The following is a 19,278-nucleotide window of genomic DNA, read 5'->3' as shown; positions in this document are numbered from 1 at the left end:
TCTGACGTAACTGCTGTCCCATTAAAGTCACTGCTAACCTGTGCAGAGGACACTGATTTCCAACATAGATTTAAACTTCAGTATGTAATAGAAATAATAATGTCTTCGAGATTGAAATATGTAAATAACAATATAACATTTTACACTGTGTGCTTGGTGTGAATAAGAGATTAAATATGTATAGTAAATATGTAAAATATGTACAAAAGAGATTAAAGTATGTATTGAAATATCTCTATCTACAGAAATTGTTTTCATTGGGAGCAGGAGACAGACAGCTGATACAAACCCCTTTACATGATAGCCTTCCTGTTACCAGTACCAGTGTGGCTCTTCTTTTTCAACAATTGGGTAAGTCTGTTCTTAGTTTCTTATGGTATTTTACAAAATGTTATAGAATGAGATATTCTCATTGAATTTAGTCATGTTAGGTCAGGGATCAAAAAAGGCTGCATTAATGCTATGATAGTGATTATTTGTTTTGAATGAAATAGCTATAATGCTTTTGTTACGTTTATATCTGACTTAGGGTGACCAGATAGCAAGTGTGAAAAATCGGGGTCAGGGGGCAGGGGTAATAGGCGCCTATATAAGACAAAGCCCCAAATATCAGGACTGTCCCTAAAAATCGAGACATCTGGTCACCCTAATCTGACTATATAAACTTCCTTTCTCCACATCCCATTCTTGGAATTTTTCTCTGGCATTATGCAATACTTGCAAGCCTGTTGTAGATGGAGTTAAACCTGGCTGTGTTTCATTACACCTGCATCATATAAAGAATTTCCTCCCTGGCCACCATAGCAGCCCTCTACATATCCAAGGAGGATAATTTTGAAACTAGCATAACTTAAAATGACACATCGCACTCCCATCAAAAAGTTTAGTGGACTCCATAGTACTTGCTGCTAATATCTCTCTAACTTATTACAGTAGTAATCGCAAAGAACCGCTGGCCCATTCTCTTTATTTTGGTTCCAAATAGAATGACAAAGACCACTGCATCTTTAACTATAATCCCACTTCACCCAGTAGGCCACTCCTGACTCTGACCATTTTGCTTCCTCTGCCTTCGTTACTGAAATATGAACTGCAAAACTCCTACCTAAATTTGGTGTGGTTTTGGGAGCTGGAAGGAATCAGTAAATCTGCTCTCTAAATTTCTGAGCCTCTGGGCAAGTATTCAACAATAAAAGGGTCTAGGGATACATGTGGGGAGAGAGGCAACAACATAAACGTAGAATGAAAATAGAAAGATTTTTACTGTGAACTTGGGCAAATCAGCCTGAGACACTTTCCCACTTTGGGATATACCACTGAAAAGAAAAAATATGTGTAGGGATAGTCAAAGCGAGAGCTTTAAGGGAAATCTACCTGTACAAAAAGCATTAACTACTAACCCTGGAAAAAAAAAAAAACACTACAGGATTCTGTATCTATCCAGTACTCAACTCCATTAAAATGTGTTGATTAATACTAACAAATTGAAGATACAGGGTTCTATTCTGTTATTTGTGAAGGAAGAATGTTCCGTTTCAGAGTCTGATTAGCATTCTGCCTCATATGTAGGTGCAGATTAAGAATTGGGACAACTGCAGAATTATGCATGAGATTTTGTTGCTGAACTTTCAACTCGAGGAGATTGTTCTCACCTTATAAATCAATATGTGAAAAAATGTTTTCCATTCCCATTAATTGTCCTGAGATGTTTGAGGATAAAGTTCAGTATGCTTTGGTTGGGGTAGGGCTAGTAAGAATAATAGCACTTGATATTCTAAGGATAGTGATAATAGACAAATTAGTGTACACTAAAGAATTGTAACCAGATTCTTTGTAATGGGAACCAAATTTACAGAAAATATTGAATTTACTCTGTCATAGCCGATTCGCCGTTCTGCTTCTGTTACAGATTGTTTTCAAATGTTAAAATAAACCTTACTTATTCAGGAATGAAAGACTGGAATAATATGACACAAGTTCTCAGCCAGCATGAATGCTTCCCAAGCCACAGAAAATGCATGTAAGTGGTTGGAGTTGGAAAACTGGCTATGCTCAGATCACAGTATTGTCAAAGAGAACCAAAAATGACTGTTATATGAAGCCATATTCTAAAGTGTTTGGCCAAGACTCTTTGCAATGGTTCAGTTTTGCCGAATGAAACCTCTTTTTTTTTTATGCTTCCCTGGTTAAATTATTGCAGCAAAACAAGCTTGGCAACTTTCTTCACCTAGTTCATCGAACTTCACACATGACCTTGTAATTTAAGAGCACCAGAAATGCACTAGTTATTATGAGATTTCAGACAATTATGCTGGGTAAAACATTCAGAAGGAATGTATAGAGCTTATGTCACAGAAAGTGAAATACAAAATATTGGCATTGATACATATATTTCTACCCGCTGTTGAATAATATTAAATTTTATCCCTTTCCTTCAGAAGGAGTAATTGTTAACTACAATTTGTTGACACTGGAGCGCTGGTCTAAATTCCAAACCATATTCTGGATGACCTGTATATCAAGGACATCACTCATTACTGATGTTATTGGGCAGTTCTGTCAACTTTGAATCCCTTTAAGATGACTATGGACAGTGTTCAGGCAATGGTTCAAACGTACTACAGCAAAATAATGGACTGCTATATGCCACTCTTAAGTTTCCAATAAGGGGTATAACAAGGTGTGGTGTATGTAAAGAAACAATAGCATTCACATATAAGCATGACAGTTTATCACCTCAGCATCCAAAGACAAGGTATTGTATAGAATGTTACAGTGACTCAGTTCTGAACAAGCGCAGGGTAGTATGCACTGATCAAATGGGCCATTTGAAGTTTCACTGTAATATCTGTGGACTTAGAAGTGGTAGAAAGGAAGACTTGTTACAGAAATGCAGAGATCTTGGACCTGTAGTGTCTTAGGATGATTCCCCTGACATTGACTGAGACTGTTGAAAAACTGACTGGATTTGCTTTAATCTCCATTGAAAATTGCATAGCTGATGAATTTGACTATAGCAAGATCATCAAGAACTTCAGGCCAAATTCTTACTCTGTTTGTGTGAATAGGTGGGAGCAAAAAGTTGTGGATATGAGCATACGGCTATGAAAACCCCTAGGAACAGTAAACAGTGCAGGGATGAGCCTGAAGAGCATGTCCACCCTCTGAATTATAGTCCCCTACTCACCCTCAGCGTATTCCTTTCTTCAGATCCATAGAGAGTCTCAGTTTAAATTTCTGTTACTCAAGTTACTGTTGAGTGATCCCCAGGTGTGAGGGTTGAGAGCACTGCAGATGTGTGGCACTCCTGCCAGGGGACCCTATTGCCACAGGGGCACCCTTTTGCCATAGAGGGTGCAGAGAGCATGATGGGACACACAATGCTACCAGCAGCTTCCCAAAATTTCTCTAGTTTGCCAGTTCCACATGGAGAACCTTACCCATTAGATAGCAATCAGTTGGAAACAAGCTGTAAATATGAAGAACTTGGAGTCCCTTGCACAAGAAGAGCCCCTATAAAGAAAAAATTGGCCTTTTGCCAGCAGGAAAAGTAAAAAGAATTTCTTATAACTTCTCAAAAGTTACAGTATTTCAATTCTTCTTGGAAGAACATGTTGAAGCTTTTGTCACAGCTAGGGACATCTTTTTTTATACTGAAATACTATCACACCTAGCTAGAGCCAGAAGGTTTAGAAGTGTGAAACAGTAACAAATAGTACTAAAAAGAAAAATCTTTTTTTTTTTAAATATTAAAAAACCCTCATTTCTGATGTGGTTTATTTTGGCAAAGGTTTGGGTAGTAGGTTCTTATTTTATCTCTAGTTTAAAATCTCAAGTTATGTGTAGAGTATGAAGTTATGTGCTTGTAGTACCATGGTCCAAATTTAAAATTCATCATTTTCCAACAAGTTACCACACAATGGCATCTGTGATTACTGCCATTTTCCATGATAATTGATCTACAGTAACTGTTGTAAATTTACTGTCCACTTATAAAGCATAGTATAGCAAGGCTGTTTACTTGTATGTGAGAAATTGATATTATATAAGCCACAATAAATAATGGATTCAGAGATATTAATGATGGAAAAAAACTGCAAGATTATTTCCTACAGAATTTCTAATACTTTGTCCAGTCTAATTTTAAAAGTCCCATTCAATACGTAGTTTCCATCTCTTGCTCTTCCTTTCCATTCTTAGGCCTGGTGTACACTGGGAGGGGGATCGATCTAAGTTATGCAACTTCAGCTAAGTGAATAGCGTAGCTGAAGTTGACATACTTAGATCTACTTACTGCAGTGAAGTCGATGGCTGATGCTTTCCCGTCGACTCTGCCTGCACTTCCCACCCTGGTGGAGTACTGGAGTCAACAGGAGAGCACTCAGCGGTCAATTTATCGCATCTAGACTAGATGTGATAAATCAACCCCCATTGAATCGATCACTGCCCGTCGATCCAGTGGGTAATGTAGACAAGCCCTTAGGTGTTACCAAGGACAGAGCGCTGTCTTTTTAAGAGAGCTGCTCCTACTGTTACCTGCTTTAGGGCGAGAGGAGAAGTAGACAATGAGGCAGAAGGTTGAAGAAGCTGCAGATAGATTCCCTAGCAGTGGCTGCAGTCTGTGGAAGAAAAAAGTTCACTTTTTCCTCCCCTCCTGTCTCAGCCCAACACCCTTTTCCCAAAGCGCAATGATATCCACCCTGTCTCTGTATAAACAACAAGGAGTCTGGTGGCACCTTAAAGACTAACAGATTTATTTGGGCATAAGCTTTTGTAGGTAAAAAACCTCACCCACGAAAGCTTATGCCCAAATAAATGTTAGTCTTTAAGGTGCCACCGGACTCCTTGTTTTTGTGGATACAGACTAACACGGCTACCCCCTGATACCAGTCTCTGTATGTTACTCTGGCTCTCAGCTGAGGCCTCTCCCAATTTGCTGGTCTCTAAGCATCAGAAGGGTTGTGGTGGGAGATAGTCATGCTTTACATCATGTGAAGATGCACATTTTTTCTATATTTCTGAGATCATGTGGCATATTACTTTTTCTAAAATGAGGGAAACTTGTCCATTCAAATGTGGGTTGTGTCTCTCATCGTAAGAACTGTTATCTTGTTTTTATGGCCAAGGGAAAGATCTATATTTCTGATGCCATTTTTACAGTAATAATCTGTTTATACTAACATTAACTTTCAATTCTTGATTATTTTAATAAAACCCAGATGTTAATATGATAGCTATGTTTGTTTATTCACAATTAATGTGAATGATAAAAGAGCACTGGAAAAAATTAAACGTTTCCATAAATTCTCTCCTTCATGCTCCATTCTTATGCAGTCTGATGAAGAGTTAAGGCAGAGAAAGGGTTATTCAGGAAAAGGGAACGTTTTTACTTAGCTCATCCTTCAGTGCCACTATTTTTCTAAGCTGAAATCTAATCCTCTCCTTGAGTACATAGTTGAGCTTGGCTGAAGACTTTTGTGCAGCTGGTAACAGTGCTCATAGAAAGAACAGGAGTACTTGTGGCACCTTAGAGACTAACAAATTTATTAGAGCATAAGCTTTCGTGGGCTACAGCCCACTTCTTCGGATGCATATAGAGTGGAACATATATTGAGGAGATATATATACACACATACAGAGAGCATGAACAGGTGGGTGTTGTCTTACCAACTCTGAGAGGCCAATTAAGTAAGAGAGAAAAAAAAAAACTTTTGAAGTGATAATCAAGATAGCCCAGTACAGACAGTTTGATAAGAAGTGTGAGAATACTTACAAGGCGAGATAGATTCAATGTTTGTAATGGCTCAGCCATTCCCAGTCCTTATTCAATTCTGAGTTGATTATATCTAGTTTGCATATCAATTCCAGCTCAGCAGTCTCTCGTTGGAGTCTGTTTTTGAAGTTTTTCTGTTGTAAGATAGCCACCCGCAGGTCGGTCATTGAATGGCCAGACAGGTTAAAGTGTTCTCCCACTGGTTTTTGAGTATTATGATTCCTGATGTCAGATTTGTGTCCATTAATTCTTTTGCGTAGAGACTGTCCGGTTTGGCCAATGTACATGGCAGAGGAGCATTGTTGGCACATGATGGCATATATCACATTGGTAGATGTGCAGATGAACGAGCCCCTGATGGTATGGCTGATGTGATTAGGTCCTATGATGATGTCACTTGAATAGATATGTGGACAGAGTTGGCATCGGGCTTTGTTACAAGGATAGGTTCCTGGGTCAGTGTTTTTGTTCAGTGATGTGTGGTTGCTGGTGAGTATTTGCCTTAGGTTGGGGGGTTGTCTGTAAGCGAGGACAGGTCTGTCTCCCAAGATCTGTGAGAGTAAAGGATCAACTTTCAGGATAGGTTGTAGATCTCTGATGATGTGCTGGAGAAGTTTTAGTTGGGGGCTGAAGGTGACAGCTGTTATTTTCTTTGTTGGGCCTCTCTTGTAGGAGGTGACTTCTGGGTACTCGTCTGGCTCTGTCAATCTGTTTTTTCACTTCAGCAGGTGGGTATTGTAGTTTTAAGAATGATTGATAGAGATCTTGTAGGTGCTTGTCTCTATCTGAGGGATTGGAGCAAATGCGGTTATATCTTAGAGCTTGGCTGTAGACAATGGATCGTGTGGTCTGTCCTGGATGGAAGCTGGAGGCATGTAGGTAAGTGTAGTGGTCACTATGCCCCTATGCAAAAGCATACAGTATCTCTCCTTCTCCCACCCTGAGGACAAGTAATACTGTTCAAGTAGTCCAGTCTCCAGTGTGGTGTTTGGTTATTTCTTGGGCTGTCAAGTGATTAAAAAAATTAATCGCAATTAATCGCACGATTAAAAAATCGCAATTAATCGTGCTGTTAAACAATAAGAGAATACCTTTTATTTAAATATTTGTGGATGTTTTCTACATCAAATATATTGATTTCAATTACAAAACAGAATAAAAAGTGTACTGTGCTCACTTTATATTTATTTTTGATTACAAGTATTTGCACTGTAAAAAAAAAAAAAAAAAAAGAAATCGTATTTTTTAATTCACCTAATACAAGTACTGTAGTCCAATCTCTTTATCATGAAAGTTGAACTTACAAATGTAGAATTATGTAAAAAAAAAAACTGCATTCAAAAATAAAACAATGTAAAACTTTAGAGCCTACAAGTCCACTCAGTCCTAATTCTTGTTCCGCCAATTGGTCAGACAAACAAGTTTGTTTACATTTGCAGGAGATAATGCTGCCCACTTCTTGTTTACAATGTCACCTGAAAGTGAGAACAGGTATTCTCATGGCACTGTTGTAGCTGGCATCGCAAAATATTTATGTGCCAGATGCACTAAAGATTCATATGTCCCTTCATGCTTCAACCACTGTTCCAGGGGACATGCGTCCATGTGATGACGGGTTCCGCTCAATAACAATCCAAAGCAGTGCAGACCAGCACATGTTCATTTTCATCCTCTGAGTCAGATGCCACTAGCAGAAGATTGATTTTCTTTTTTGGTGGTTCGGGTTCTGTAGTTTCCGCATCAGAGTGTTGCTCTTTTAAGACTTCTGAAGGCTTGCTCCACACCTCATCCGTCTCAGATTTTGGAAGGCACATCAGATTCTTAAACCTTTGGTCGAATGCTGTAGCTATCTTTAGAAATCTCACATTGGTACCTTCTTTGTGTTTTGTCAGCTCTTCAGTGAAAGTCTTCTTAAAGTGAACAACATGTGCTGGGTCATTATCCGAGACTGTTATAACATGAAATTTATGACAGAATGTGGGTAAAATAGAGCAAGGGACATACAATTTCTCCCCAGGGAGTTCAGTCACAAATTTAATTAACATATTATTTTTTTAACAAGCATCATCAGCATGAAAGCATGTCCTCTGCAATGGTGGCTGAAGCGTGAATAGACTTATGAATGTTTACCGTACCTGGCATGTAAATACATTGCAATGCCAGCTACAAAAGTCCCATGGAAATGCCTGTTCTCACTTTCTGGTGACATTGTTGTTAAGAAGAGGGCAGTATTATCTCCTGTAAATGTAAACAACCATGTTTGTCTTAGCAATTGGCTGAACAAGAAGTAGGACTGAGTGGACATTGTTTTCTTTTTGAGTCAGATATGTAACAAAAAAAAATCTACATTTGTAAGTTGCACTTTCACGACAGAGAATGCACTACAGTACTTGCGTGAGGTGAATTGAAAACTACTATTTCTTTTGTTTATCATTTTTATAGTGCAAATATTTGTAATGAAAATAATATACACTTTGATTTCAATTACAACACAGAATACAATATATATGAAAATGTAGAAAAACATCCAAAATATTAAATAAATTTCAATTGGTAGTGTATTGTTTAACAGTGCAATTAAAACTGTGATTAATTGTGATTAATTTTTTTGAGTTAATTACGTGAGTTAACTGTGATTAATCAACAGCCTTGGTTATTTCTCTTTTTAATGATTTGTGATTGCATCCAATATCAGTGTATAGTAAATAAGAAATGAGACACAAAATACTGACTAGCCTGGTCTTGTCAAATAACAGCATTTTTAGGTTTTTCACTTCCACAAGTCATTATTTCATCATAGTATCGTGCAGTATCTTCATGTGCATACACATATTAATTTCTAAAGAAAAACAGAATATTAGAGAAATATTTGTAGATGAAGAAATCACCTTTTAAAAATAGCTCTTTATTTATGAAGTATGTGCAACTTTACAAATCATTACAGTATATGTACCAAAAATACAATATTAACTGTTGTGAAAATAAATGTCATGTTTAGAAAACATTGTGCAATTCTATACTCATGACATTTTCAGTTTGGCCTAGTTAAAGGATGATCCTCCCTACACCATCTAGGACACATTGTTTCTGAGTATAGAAATAACTTTTTTAAATTGGGCATTAAGATACATTGGGGAAAATAGTCCAAAATTGTTTGTTTAATAAACTATTAAACATTAAATTGAAACTTTTTAAATTATAGACGAATTCTTTTTATTTTAAATATATATTCATATATCAACTGATGATACATTGACAAGAGGCAAATTTATATTTAAGAGTAGGTTAGATAAATGTCTATCAGGGATGGTCTAGACAGTATTTGGTCCTGCCATGCGGGCAGGGGACTGGACTCGATGACCTCTCGAGGTCCCTTCCAGTCCTTGAATCTATGAATAGCTGTTCTGTCCCCTTCTTTACCCTCCCCCCACCGGGGGGTGGGGGGGAGGGAATGATGGCAGCAGTAAGGTTTGGGCTGGAACAGTAGCAGCCAAATAATGTATTTCTTAAGTTGAACTCAGCCAACATGAGGATTTCTGACACTCTCTTGTATCCAAAAGCTGTTGCTGCTAAATTCCATCCAGAGGTTTAAGGGAGATTTTGATTAGGTCTCTTCTTTTTCCTATATTATCTAAACAACCACTGGAAACAGTGAATTCCTGCTTTGCTTCTCATTTAGTTTTGTCTTCTCCCTCTTTCATTCCCTCATCCGCCAATCCTGCCTACCTTCCCCTCTTCTGCTGGCAGTGTGGCTGCTCAGCACTGGCACATTTGTCTCTTTCATTCTCTCTGATCATCAGCTTTCCCCTCACTGGAAGACAGGATTAGAGTAGGGATGTGAGCATCATCAGAGGAAAACTAGTATTTGTAAAGCAGAACAAGGCACTTCTTCTCTGATCAGTGCTTTTTCTCTGCACTTTCGGCATGTTTCAGGCAGAGCTGGTGACAAAAGTGACTAAGGAAGAGAAGCAGACTGATGGCATGCAGCATTCACCCTGCTGGCAGAGTTGGGGGTGGGGGGAGTACTGGACAGCAGTGCTCTGATATCGTCTCCTATTTTTCTGAAAAATCAGTATTTCCCCCAATATTAAAAAAAATGCAAAGGAATTTCCCCTTCCCGGTCCCTCTTGGATAGTCACATTTCTGCATTCTCATTCCACTTGCCCCATTTAACTCTTCACCAGTTCCACTTCTCTCTTGCCTGTATTACTCCTTTCAGTGCTGCTTCACAAGAACCCTTTGTTTTGCGAATGCATTCAGCAGACTTAAAAATGACTTTCAGTATTGCTTTGCTACACACCTGGGAAAGGAGCTGGGTACAAAGCAAAATGAAACATACCAGTATAGTTCACTTCAAATCCCTTGGGTCCAGACACAGAACAAAAGACACTGCTGAACTGCTGACAACCAGAGCTGGGAAAGTTAGAGAATTTAAATAGGGAGCAGGAGTTGGTAGGGGTGTAGGAGAATGGTAGCTAATGTGGGGCAATGCTCACTGAAGGCAGGAGGGTAGGCTGGCCTGTGTTTCATTTTTCCAATCTATGACATAATTTATATATATAAAAAAATCTTCTTTACTCCTTTCGAATCCCTGGACCTGCCCCCATGTCTTGAAGCTGTTTGACTCTAGAAAGTGTGAAGATCCCAAAGGTGGAGGCAAGGAACTTTAAAACAATTGGTTAAAATAATAATTTTAAAGACTACTGTATTATTTGAGCCCAAATAATTTCAGTTGTCCAAAATGACAGATTTATTGAAGTACTAAATATTTCTCATATCTGCCCTGTTGCCGAAGTTGCCTGCAGCCATTTATGACAGAGGAAGAGGTGATGAGCAGAGAAGTGCCTCACGAAGAGTGGAGGTTCTTGGAGTGGCTCTGTATATTCCCACTTACGGGTAATGTGCCACCTGATGGTGCCTTCTCCAAGCACATGTGCCCCCATCCTGCACCTTCACTCATCGTCCTTGAATGTTCTGAGGGCAAGGCTACATAATAGCTACATAATGGGGCACTGCACCTTCTACCACCTCAGTTGCTTCCAACTGCTGCACCAGATAGAAGTGAACTGTTGCAGTCCATTCAGAGCTGGGATTTCCTAACTACTAGGATTCAGTCCATATCTGAATTCTCTCATCCCTCCCACTGGAAAAGTGAATAAGGGAACTTCCATGGGATACCTCAGTCCTATGAAGACATAGGTCTCCTCTTCTCCATACAGGCTACTAAGTTCATCAGCCATATCCCTGGTCTCTTATTCATATTTCTTCTGGAAGTTGGTCTTTTCAGTCTTTTATCTGCACTTGACACTGGCCAAAATCGGTGACTAACTGGATATTTTCATATTACTTCCTAATATTAAAGTTCTGTTATTTCTTTTATCCTAAAAACTGGGCCTCCAGGATCCTGCAAGGAAGACGAACACATATCCTGACAGACATCTACCGGTTTGGCCCATAGGAAAATAATCTTTTCTGATCCTTAAACAGGCAGTTTGGTCAGATCCATTGCATTCTGGAAATACAGCTGGTAATACCATAGGTATACAAAGGGATGGCAGGGCAGAAAAATGTCTGCTGAATTCCCAGGAGGGCTTTAAATACGGAGGAAAGAGCCCATGAGAACCAACTGACTCCCTAAACCGCCTACTTCCCCAGCTGAACAAAGGGAGGCAGAAGGATGCAGAGAAGCTTGCCCTCTCTCCTCAGGCACATTCCACATGTGTCCTGCTAGGCATGAGGAAGAAGGTGCAGGGTGGAGAAAGGCTCTCAAATGGACTCAGGATTCCTCATCTGCCAGTCCAGCCTAATTCTTCCCTGCTGAGACAGGTTGGGGGTGGGGCGATGAGGGGCCCGGCAACAGTGGCATTTGTTCTAACAAGCTGTGTTAATGCCGGTTCTCTTGAGCCTTTTAAAATATGCAAGGATTAGAAGACTCAGTCGAAACAATCCATTGATTGTACAAGAATTGTGGGAAGGTGATACTTTAATGATGTTCCAGTGAAAGAGAGAGCAATTGAACTCTTGAATATTTTGCTACAAGTTTAGATGGTGACTTGTTTTTGAAAATGTACCTTTATGGAAGAACACAAACTTTGTCTGGTGGAAATAGAAAGTAATCCTTATTTTTCTTCAATTTAATCTAAATTTTGTTCTTAATAAGATGGATTTCTAAAACTAACAGGTCAGATTCATCTCTAATGCAATTCCATTGTTGTTAATGAAAGTGCTCCAGTGATGATTTGGGACAGCATTTTCAGCTGTAATTTATAGTAGGATTTTAAATACTAACTCTCTTTTAGCTCAAGCTCTACTCCTGTATAGAATGTCATTATTCTTCTTCGAGTGCTTGCTCATGTCCATTCCATATTAGGTGTGCATTTGCCACATGCACCGGTGCCGGAAGTTTTTCCCTCAATACTATCCGTAGGGGACCAGCTCTGACCTCAAAAATTGAAGTTCTGCATGGTCTCCCTGGCCTCCATCATCCCCTCCCTGGATCCAGGAGACTGATATGCCGCTCTCAACTGGAAGGACATGTATGTCCACATAGTGATCATTCAAGGTCACAGACACTTCCTACGATTTACAGTGGGACCCAACCACTGCCAGTTTGCGGTCCTCCCGTTCGGCCTAGCAGTAGCACTGAGGGTATTTACAAAGTGCATGTCGGTGGTAGCCGCTTACCTCAGGCATCGGGGTATCCAGATCTACCCATACCTTGACGACTGGCTCGTCAAAGGCCGCTCCAGGTCCCAAGTCCAAAGGGATGTCCACATGCCGATCCCTGGGCCTGCTGGTAAACGACAAAACGTCGACATTAGTTCCAGTATGGAGGATAGAGTTCATCGGAGCGGTGCTCAACTCCACCTGCGCCAGAGCGTTTCTGCCGCCAGAGAGGTTCCAAGCATTGGTGGACCTCATTGTGGGAGTCTCTGCATTCCCCCGACCATGGCCAGGGTTTTCCTGCGCCTGCTGGGTCACATGGCAGCATGTACGTATGTCGTCCGCCATGCCAGGCTCCGGATGCGGCCCTTACAGCAGTGGCTGGCAGTGGTCTATTCCCAGTCCAGAGATCACCTAGAAAGGTTGTTACCATCCCACCAACGATAACTACCTCGCTGCAATGGTGGACTGACCCCAGGAGTTCCATACGACAGCCCTTGTCACTGGATTGAGTTGATTTCTGACGCCTCAGACCCAGGGCATGTGGTCCTTGGAGGAGATGATGTTGCACATAAACGTCAGAGAGCTCAGAGCGGTCCGCTGGGCATGCAGAGTCTTCTTACTGCACCTGACGGGCAAAGTGGTGAGAGTGTTGACAGACAACACAGACTTGATGCTCTACATCAACAGGCAAGGGAGAGCGTGCTCTTCGGCCTCTGCCAAGAGGCACTCCATCTGTGGGATTTCTGCATCAGCCACGAGATCCACTTGGAAGCTTGTAATCTCCCCAGCGTTAGAAACACGCTGGCAGATCACCTCAGCAGGTCCTTTTCCTCTCACCATGAGTGTCACTCCACCTGAGGTAGCCTGCATGATCTTCCAGAGGAGTGGGGGTTCCCCAAGTGAACCTGTTCGCCACCAGACAAAACAGAAAATGCCATCGGTTTTGTTCTCGGCAGGGTCTGGGCAAGGACTCTCTCTCCGATGCCTTCCTCCTGTTGTGGTCAGGGAGCCTGATGTATGTGTTCCTGCCGATTCTGCTCATCGGCAAGGTCCTGGCAAAGATCAAGAGAGCCAAGGCACAAGTTATTGTGATCGCCCTGGCATGGCCGCGCCAGCACTGATTTGACATGTTGATGAACCTGGCAATGGGCCCTCCAACATCCCTGCCCAACCAACTGGACCTGCTGTCTCAGGACCATGGACGTCTCCTATATCCCAGTCTCGCCCCCCTCCACCTCTTGGTGTGGATGCTGCCTGGCTGAACCAGGAGGAGTGGGCCTGCTCTGATGAGGTCCAACAGGTCCTTCTGGGAAGTAGGAAGCCTTTCACTAGAGCAACTTGCCTGGCCAAGTGGACGAGGTTTTCCTGGTTTTCATGCGTCCGAGCATGGTATCTCTCCATCGTGCTCATCCATACAGTCTATCCTAGACTACCTGCTCCATCTAAAGAACCAGGGGTGGCAGGTTTTTAGAAAATTTGGTGGTGCTCAGAACCTGCCCCTCCAAACTACACCCCCCACCTGCCTAAGGCTCTGGAAGGGAGTTTGGGTCAGGGGAGGAGGTATGGGGTGCAGACCCTGTGCTGCGGATTGGGGTGCAGAACGGGTGAGAGGTTGGGCTCTGGGAGGAGGTCTGGGGTGCAGGCTCTGGGATGAGTTTGGGTGTAGGCTCTGGGCTTGGGCAAGGGGTGGAGGTGCAGGAGGGGGTGAGGGGTGCAGGCTCTGGGACAGAGTTTGGGTGCTGGCTCTCGGCTGGGGGTGGGGGTGCAGGCTCTGGGAGGAAGTGCGGAGGGCTGGGGGGCAGGCTCTGGGATGAGTTTGGGTGTAGGCTCTGGGCTTGGGCAAGGGGTGGAGGTGCAGGAGGGGGTGAGGGGTGCAGGCTCTGGGACAGAGTTTGGGTGCTGGCTCTCGGCTGGGGGTGGGGGTGCAGGCTCTGGGAGGGAGTTTGGGGGCAGGAGAGAGTGTGTGGGAAGGGGGTGGGGGTGCAGGCTCTGGGACGGAGTTTGGGTGCTGTGTGCAGGCTCCGGGCTCGGACATGGGCTGGGGGTGCAGGAGGGGATGAGGGGTGCAGGTGTTGGGACTGAGTTTAGGTACAGGCTGGGGATGCGGTTGCAGGCTCTGGGAGGGAGTTTTGGGGATGGGAGGGGTGCAGGCTCTGGGAGGGGGTGGGGGGCTGCAGCGCTTACCTGGGGCTCCTAGGCAGGGCAGGCCGGAAGTCTCCATGTGCTGCTACCCCTAGGCACTGCCCATGCAGCTTCCCATTTGCTGCAGGGGCACTTGGGGTGGAACACAGACCCACCCCACCCAGGGGCTGCAGGGTGGGGCCAGAAGGCACGTGGAGCGAGCAGGGAGGAAGCCGCTCAGCTCCGCTGCACTGCTGGTGGTGAGTGGGGGGGCCCTCGGGCTGTTTTAAATGGCCCGGGGGATGCGGGGAGGGGGGCGGAGGGCGAAAGGCAGAGCCAAGGGAGAGACCCAGCCCCAAACATTGCTGGAGCCGGGCCCCGGGCCAGGAATATTCGTGGTGGTATTTATATAGGGCTCGCCGCCCATGTAAAGAACCAGGATCTGGCACACTCTTCAATCGGGGTGCGTCTCGCTGCCACTCCATCTTCCACCCGCCGATCCAAGGTCAGACAGTGTTCTCTCATGACATATCAGTCAGATTCTTGAGAGGCCTCGAGAGGCTCTTCCTGCCGGTCCGGGCTCCTGTCCCACAGTGGGACCTTAACTTGGTTCTTTCTAGGCTCATGGGCCCGCCCTTTGAGCTGTTGGGCTCCTGCTCCCTTCCCATCTGCCATGGAGGGTCTCCTTCCTTGTAGCAGTAATGTCAGTGAGACGAGTCTCAGAGATTAAAGCCCTGACATCAGAGCCACCAAATACAGTGTTCTACAAGGACAAGGTTCAGTTGCGACCACATCCAGCCTTTCTGCTGAAAGTGGTGTCTTCCTTCCATGTTAACCAGGACATCTTCCTACCAGTGCTTTGTCCCAAACCGCACACCACTAGTGAGGAAAGGAGGCGGCACGCCCTGGATGTCAGACGTGCCCTGGAGTTTTACCTGGAGCGTACCAAGCCTTTCCGCAGGTCGATCCAGTTCTTCATAGCGAAAACGGACAGGATGAGGGGCCTTCCAGTGTCCTTGCAGAGAATTTCCAACTGGATCACCTCCTGCATCAGTACCTGTTACAAGCTGACACAGGTCCCACCACCGCTGATTGTGAGAGCCCATTTGACCAGAGCTCAGGTGTCCTTGGCGGCCTTCGTGGTGCACATTCCCATCCAGGATATTTGCAGAGCTGCGATGTGGTCTTCGGTTCACAAGTTCACAGTGCATTTCGCCATTACTCAGCAGGCCAGAGACGACACTGGGTTCGGCAGAGCTGTGTTACAAGCTACACATCCATGAACTCCTATCCACCTCCAAGGGTACTGCTTGGGAGTCACCTAATATGGAATGGACATGAGCAAGCACTCAAAGAAGAAAAGACAGTTACCTTTTCCAAAACTGGTGTTCTTTTAGATGTGTTGCTCATGTCCATTCCATGACCCACCCTCCTTCCTCTCTGTCAGAGTCTCCGGCAAGAAGGAACCGAGGGAGGGGGGAGCTGGCAGTGCCCCTTATACTGCGGCATGTGTATGCCATTCCAGAGGGCTCCAGAGTTGGTCCCATATGGATACTACTGAGGGGAAAACTTCTGACACCGGTGCATGTGGCGAGCACACACACCTAATATGGAATGGACATGAGCAACACATTTCAAAGAATACCAGTTACAGAAAAGGTAACTGTCTTTTTTTGTGAATCAACACAAACTCTGGACCCTTCCCTTTAGCATGGTAGCAGTGCAACTGGGTTTTCTTCATGTAGTTTCAGCTTAAGAATACACTAATGTTTAACGTGATTTCCAAAGACTGAACACGCTTCATAGACTGGGGGTCAAGAGACATAGGCTATGCTATTAACTTGCTGCATGAACCTGAGGAAGTTGCTTAATCTCAGTTTGCCTCTTTGTGACTTATTTTTCTCATTTCTAAAATGTAGATAGTTATACAACCTAGTTAAGCACTTGGATAACTATACACCAAAAGCACTGTATAAATCCAAAGTAGTAACCAACCTAAAACACTGGTGCCAAACATGGTCAGTTTTCTTATCATTCTAAGGAAATAGAAATTCTAAGGAAAATAGAAAGGAACATCATCTCTGGCGTGTCAAATGTAAAAATATGATTAAGCAGGTCAAAAAAGAATTTGAAGAACAGCTAGAAAAGCACACACACTTTTTTTAAGTACATCAGAAGTAGGAAGTCTGCTAAAAAATCACTGGGGCCAGGGGACAATCAAAGTGCTAAAAAAGCACTCAAGGAAGACCAGGCCATTACAGAGAAGCTAAATGAATTATTTGCATTTGTCTTCACTGCAGAGGATGTGAGGGAGGTTTTCACACCAGGGACATTCTTTTTAGGTGACAAATCTCAGGAACTGTTCCAGAGTGAGGTGTCAGTAGAGGAGATTTTGGAACAAATTGATAAATTTAATTGTATTAAGTTACCAGGACCAGATTGTATTCACCCGAGATCTGAATGAACTTAAATATGAAATTGCAGACCTACTAACTGTGGTATGTGACTTGTCTCTTAAGTCAGCCTCTATACCAGATAACTAGAGGATAGCTAAAGTAAAGCTGGGTTTTTTTTGTTTGTTTTTTGTTTGTTTTTTTGTAAAGGCTCCAGAGGCGATCCTGGCAATTACAGGCCGGTAAGCCTAACTTCAGTACCAGGCAAATTGTTCTTTACTGTAGTTTCAACCAGAGTTATCAGACACATAGTATGCCAAACAAAAGTTACTTCTTTTGGAAGACCATGTGTTTCATTTTTTCCCCACTCCCTTCTTTATTGAGTGAATGAGTATTTTCTGATGGCCATGGTAAAGAAACCTGGGCAGCAGTGACCTGATTAGTATTTTCTTAATATTCTTTTTAAGCATATCTCATTTTAAAATATGCCTTCTATAAAGAGAGGGCAAGCAGAAGATTAAAAGAAAACATCTATTTAGAAGTTATGGCTAAGAAAAACAAAGAAAAAGCTTTTTAAAAAAAATAATGCAAAAGAAGTAACTTGTGATGGTTAATTTATAAAGTGCTGCTCTCTGATATAGTATTTGTGATGCCATACAATCTTACCCTGAATTAAACAAAAAGTAGCCAGAGTGCCTAGAAAAAAAAAAACAGAATACTTCAGAAAACATGCCTTCTCAAAAAAAACAACTTTTTTTAAAAAAAAGAAGGCATAAATGGTCAGTGTTGTAGTTGGTGGTGATAGCCTTTTGTTTGTCATACTATTTTCTTGAATGACTGGTCTTGGATTTTCAGACTAAATAGCCTGTATTTAAGCCTTTTGTTTTTCTTTGTATATGTAATAGATCATGACATGCCAGTGTTTGTTGAATTTATAAGTATTTGTCTAGAGGAGGCAATATGTTGACCATTCTTTCTGAACCACGACAATATATTAGTCTAAGTGAAAGAATGTCTTGCTGTTAACACACAGTGGACCTGCGACAAATTCAAAACTAATGACGTTGTTTGAAATTTCTCCCAGTGTAGCAATTTAGTAGACTAGAGGGCGCTGTATAAGTCCCCCTCCGCCCCCCCCCCCCCCATTAAGCCTGAGTTTAAGTGGTTTGCAGAGTTTCATTTAAACCCCTTATTTACTTGGGCGATTTTCACTTGTAAAGTGAAATAGACAAAATTGAGGTCTTCTATTAAAATTTATAAGAAATATTTGTCAGTCCATAGAAAGAAATTCATTCTAATAAAAAGAGAAGGTTGAAGAAAGAATTATTATTAATGCAGGGTGACTTGTAGGCATTGAAGAATGAAATCCCAACAAAAATTACCCATACTGTAATTAATGACTGTTCCTCATATACTTTTCTATATCTAAACAAGTCTAAAGCACATTGTTACAGACCTTTGTCAAATAAATGGTATGTATTTTAATTTTTTATTTACATATTTTACTTATTTACATCCTGTCTCCAGTGAATTGCTATCCTGTTTGTGTAATCTTTTGCAACAGCTTATTTACAAGCATTTTTAGAGAGGATGAAATCCTACAACTGTTGCCAAAGAGATTCACGTTATCTTGAAGAAATGAGTACATTACACTTAGTTTTTCCTTAGAAGACTCTGTTCTCTCTCATCATACCAGAGCACCAGGGCCGGCTCCAGGCACCAGCTTAACAAGCAGGTGCTTGGGGCGGCCAAGGGAGAGGGGCGGCATCTGCGGCAATTCGGGGGTGGCAGGTCCCTCAGTCCCTCCAGGAGTGAAGGACCTGCTGCTGAACTGCCGCCGCCGATCGCGGGTTTTTTTTTGTTTTTTTTTTTGTTTTTTTTTTTTGCTTGGGGCAGCAGAAATGCTGGAGCCGGCCCTGCAGAGCACTGATTGTTTGGTCTGTATTACTGAGGGGTTATCACAGATACCACGAGTGTGTATGTTAAGCCAAACCTTGCCTGTCCCTCAAACTGAACAATAGTGTTTTAAAAGTTCCAGGAAAATCAGGAAGCTTTTCCCTATAGGAGATGGCTCTGCACTCCTCCAGGAAAGAGTTTCTTACCTGCTTTCCATCTGGATCGCATCCTGTTCCGGTGACAGCCGCCTTCTACCCTGCAAGGGAGAGTCCATTCCAGAGGATGTCAGGGTGGCCATCTTATATCCTTTGAAGCAACAGGAAGCTGTCCCTTTCCTTAGCTCCTACTGGTCTGCCTTTTAAAAACTTAAAAGTACTCTAGGGCAGAATTGGCAACCCAAAGTACCTCATGAGACTGTATATTCCCTCT

The 19,278-nt window shown here is 42.6% G+C and overlaps 1 protein-coding gene across 3 annotated transcripts in view; it reads left to right on the top strand.

The window, feature by feature from the left end:
• Positions 1-19,278, top strand: part of SBF2 (SET binding factor 2) — a 586,194-nt gene that overhangs the window by 306,923 nt on the left and 259,993 nt on the right. For all 3 annotated transcript variants that reach the window (XM_054025187.1, XM_054025186.1, XM_054025185.1), the window contains exon 6: positions 246-351. In XM_054025187.1, the coding sequence (XP_053881162.1) occupies positions 246-351 (106 nt within the window). The remainder of the gene's footprint in view (positions 1-245; positions 352-19,278) is intronic.

Source organism: Malaclemys terrapin, chromosome 4 (assembly GCF_027887155.1).
Source record: "Malaclemys terrapin pileata isolate rMalTer1 chromosome 4, rMalTer1.hap1, whole genome shotgun sequence".
Taxonomy (NCBI): Eukaryota; Metazoa; Chordata; order Testudines; family Emydidae; genus Malaclemys; species Malaclemys terrapin.
This window is presented reverse-complemented; position numbering and strand designations above follow the sequence as displayed.